A 3,505-nucleotide genomic window follows, 5' to 3' on the forward strand; every position below is an offset into this window, starting at 1 on the left:
GCGGCAGCGCTCCGCGCACGGAGCGCCCTCAGGGTGAGCGGGGCCGAGGGCTCGGCGGCCGCGGACAGGAGGAGAGCGGCCCGAACAGCCTCAGCTGAGCTGGAGGAGCACCGCCCCTCGCCACTCGAGGAACCGTCCATCCCCAGTGTTAGGAAGAATCCCGGCTGGTCATTAGCAAAGGTTTTTGACTGTTAAATAAATAGATGTTTATGGCACTTTTAAAATTCTTCCTCACGCGTTCTTCCTCCAGCATTGCATCTTTCCCAGAGCCCCACGCCTGCCCTACTTAAATCATAGCACCGAAGTTTCTACTAGCAACAACAAATACAATTTTAACTGTGTAAACTAACTATAGTAACAGCACCTAAAAACGTCAGCACGCTTAATGTTAGCACTTAAAGCGGCCTCTAACGAGCTGCAGCCTTCAGAAGGAATTTCAGCACAGCCTGATGAGACACGAAGGCCTCATACAACTAGGTGACTTGCTGCAACACCGAGCTGCTCTGAGATTATTGTAATGAGTTGGGGCACTGAAGAAATTAAATCTCTGGGGCACAGCAGGTTCTGCCCTATGCAGTGTTGGTGTGTGTGCAGGATCATGGCCACCTCCATCACTCAGAGGCAGTGCTGACCAAGTGTTGTGGGCTTGCAGGCAGCTGATCCCGACATCCCAAGCTCTTCTCATCACCTTGTTTTCCTTATACTTCTCTCTTAGCCGAGGAACAGACTGCAGAGCCAGCACAGAGACAGCAGGAAAAAATCCCTTCTGTACGCTTCTCAGAACCACAGCCTGAATGGACCCGAGTGATCGTAGAGACATCTATAAATGCCATCTGTCTGGGACCAAGGTCTGCGTTCCAATTATTTCACCTCCTTTCCTGCTGCTACTCTAAAACCCAATTCTAGGAGCTATTAGAGGTCTGTTCACCTGGAGCTCTGCTTGGATGGTGCCGGCAGCTGCAGATCCAGGAAGCACCCGACAAGTGACCTGAGCAAAACAGCTGGAGCTTTACTCCAAATCCAGACGTAGCTGCATCCGATGGTCTAGCAGACACAGCACTAACTTCAAGTCAGAAAATCCCCCTTTACCCTCAGATTCAAGTAGCAGTAAGCTACAGAACATAGTACAAAAACAAACAAAAAACTACCTCTGGCTTCTCTAGCTCTGTTCCTCTTCATCTGGCACTGTCTTCTAGTCTTAGGCAGCTGTCTGCTTTTCTGTTTTAGATGTCTTCCAGTCATTTCATGTACAGCTGCTGCCATGAAAAAAAGGGTTGTTCAGTTACTCCAGTCTGCCTCGGGATTGCGAGACAGAGCTGGGAGCCCTGATCAGGCAGGCCTGCTTCGCCCCCATGACTGTACACAGTATCCTAACTGTTTCTGTTGCATTAAAATCCATTTTTGCCTTTTCCAAGCTGTGAGCAGCTCTTACCAGCTTTCATCAGCATGCAGAAAGACAAGACACCAGGAAAGCGGAACTTTCATTTATTGGGCAGAAAATACAAACAGCTTTACTTTGACTTCTGGCTCTGTGCTTGTGCCTTCAACACTTTCACAACGATCTTCTGCTCCTCGATAAGAAAAGCTCTCTTGATTCTGAAAAGGAAGCACAATACCATCAGAACATGCATCTAATCAACGGAGAACACAAAAGAAGAAAGCTGCAATTATTTTTGCTGACTCCAATGCTCAATGCGGTGTTAGCTCCGTATTACTTTAAAGAAGCTGTCAGCTTTCTTGCCAGCACCAAAGATAGGAGCAGGGGCAGTGGCAGCATACAAATGTAGAGGCTAGGGGAAAAGCCCTTGTTTGTTTGCAAATGTAGGGTCAGTGCCTTGTAGGCAGATAAGGCTTGATGGCTTCACTAACTTAAAAGGAAAAAAAAAGCTGAAATTCTCAACAGTAAATTAATTTAACAGTTCTTCAAGTAATAACAGGAGAGACCAGCTGGTCAGTTCCCTCCCTCAGAATTACAGGAAAATTGACATGAGTCCAGTCAGCAAAACCCAGCTCACCCAGGATTAGAGCTTCTTCATCCATAAACAAACACTGGCAGGTCAAGTCATGCCTGAACACAATTATTTTTGGAAGGCACACAGGTCCACCACGTAGATAAATCTATGTGGTAGTCCTCATACATCAACAGCCTATTTGATGAGTTTGAGTTAAAAGCAAGAAACAGCCTACCAGCAAGGCTTCAACAGACAAAGGACAAAGAACTGCCAGTTGCAGGAAAGGAGGTGTACTTTTAGGCGAAGACAGACAGGCACTCATCTGTTAAAAGCTAACTATCAATTTCACGGTGTGTGGGAAACACTCAAAAGACTGGCACTTAACACTGAAAAGTTATGCTAAAGATCTGCAGCTGTAACAACCTGTCTTCAGCAGCACCTAATGTGATTTAGCTTAGAACTCACAGAAGAGAAAAGAAGAGGCTGGTAACATTTGCACTACAGATGAAAAACTGGCATTACACTGCTGGCTCCAGAGATTTGCTTTGATTACTCTTCACAGGGATGACATGCTGTTTGTAATACACAGTATTCCTCAACTTTATCAAGGAAGTATACAGACATATGGCTGTTACACAGTAAAGCTTCATTAAGGAATGCCTAGCAAAAGTCATTTTAAAGCTTAACTACATTAAGTTGCGTAAGATGCTGACAATTACATCAGTGAGTCCCAAAAAATCAATTAGCATGATCTTTCACTAACATCTTTGCATAAGACAAAGCAGAAAAACATAAGACAACGGAAGAACAGAAATCACAGAATCATAGAATGGCCTGGGTTGAAAAGCACCACAGTGATCATCTAGTTTCAACCCCCCTGCTGTGTGCAGGGTCAGCAACCACCAGACCAGGCTGCCCAGAGCCACATCCAGCCTGTCTTTAAATGCCTTCAGGGATGGGGCATCCATAACCTCCTTGGGCAACCTGTTCCAGTGTCACTGCCCTCTGTGTGAAAAACTTCCTCCTAGTATCTAACCTAAATCTCCCGTCTCAGTTTAAAACCATTCCCCTTTGTCCTGTCACTATGCACCCTTGTAAAAAGCCATTCCCCCTCCTGTTTATACACGCTCCCTTGACTGGCCTACACTACGAAGATGCAGTAAGATTCAAAACTCACATTAAGTGACCTCAAGAATAGTTAGTTTGGTGTACGCTCACCTGTCTCGGACACACTTAGCACACATGGAACCACCATAAGCTCTGCTGACATGTTTCTTTGTCTTTGACAGCCTCTTTAGAACTTTAGGACGCACAGCACGCACCTGTAAGAAGCAAAAATTGGGAGAATATAGTAAGAGAGCGCTGCCTAATTTTGGGTAACAGCTGTATTATGGAAACAGACTTGGATAGTTTGACTTCAAAAAGCCGCAGCAGCATCTAAAGCTGAACAGGCAGGAAAAGTGAAGCCACATGTTGTATCCATGCTGTCTGCAGCATTCCAAAGCTGATTTTTCCATTCTACAGCTTTTGAAATACTTTTTTTTTTTTTTTTT

At 45.3% G+C, this 3,505-nt stretch overlaps 1 protein-coding gene across 1 annotated transcript in view; it reads right to left on the reverse strand.

Annotated features, from left to right (window-relative positions):
- Nucleotides 1–1,469: 1,469 nt before the first annotated feature.
- The window catches only part of RPL34 (ribosomal protein L34), a 6,154-nt gene continuing 4,118 nt past the window's right edge, over nt 1,470–3,505 (reverse strand). Inside the window, exons 2-3 of the mRNA XM_031553267.1 lie at nt 3,171–3,335; nt 1,470–1,596 (exon numbers count right to left, since the gene is read on the reverse strand). Coding sequence (XP_031409127.1) covers nt 1,512–1,596; nt 3,171–3,335 — 250 coding nt within the window. The 3' untranslated portion in view covers nt 1,470–1,511. The remainder of the gene's footprint in view (nt 1,597–3,170; nt 3,336–3,505) is intronic.

Source organism: Meleagris gallopavo, chromosome 4 (genome assembly GCF_000146605.3).
Source record: "Meleagris gallopavo isolate NT-WF06-2002-E0010 breed Aviagen turkey brand Nicholas breeding stock chromosome 4, Turkey_5.1, whole genome shotgun sequence".
Lineage (NCBI taxonomy): Eukaryota > Metazoa > Chordata > Aves > Galliformes > Phasianidae > Meleagris > Meleagris gallopavo.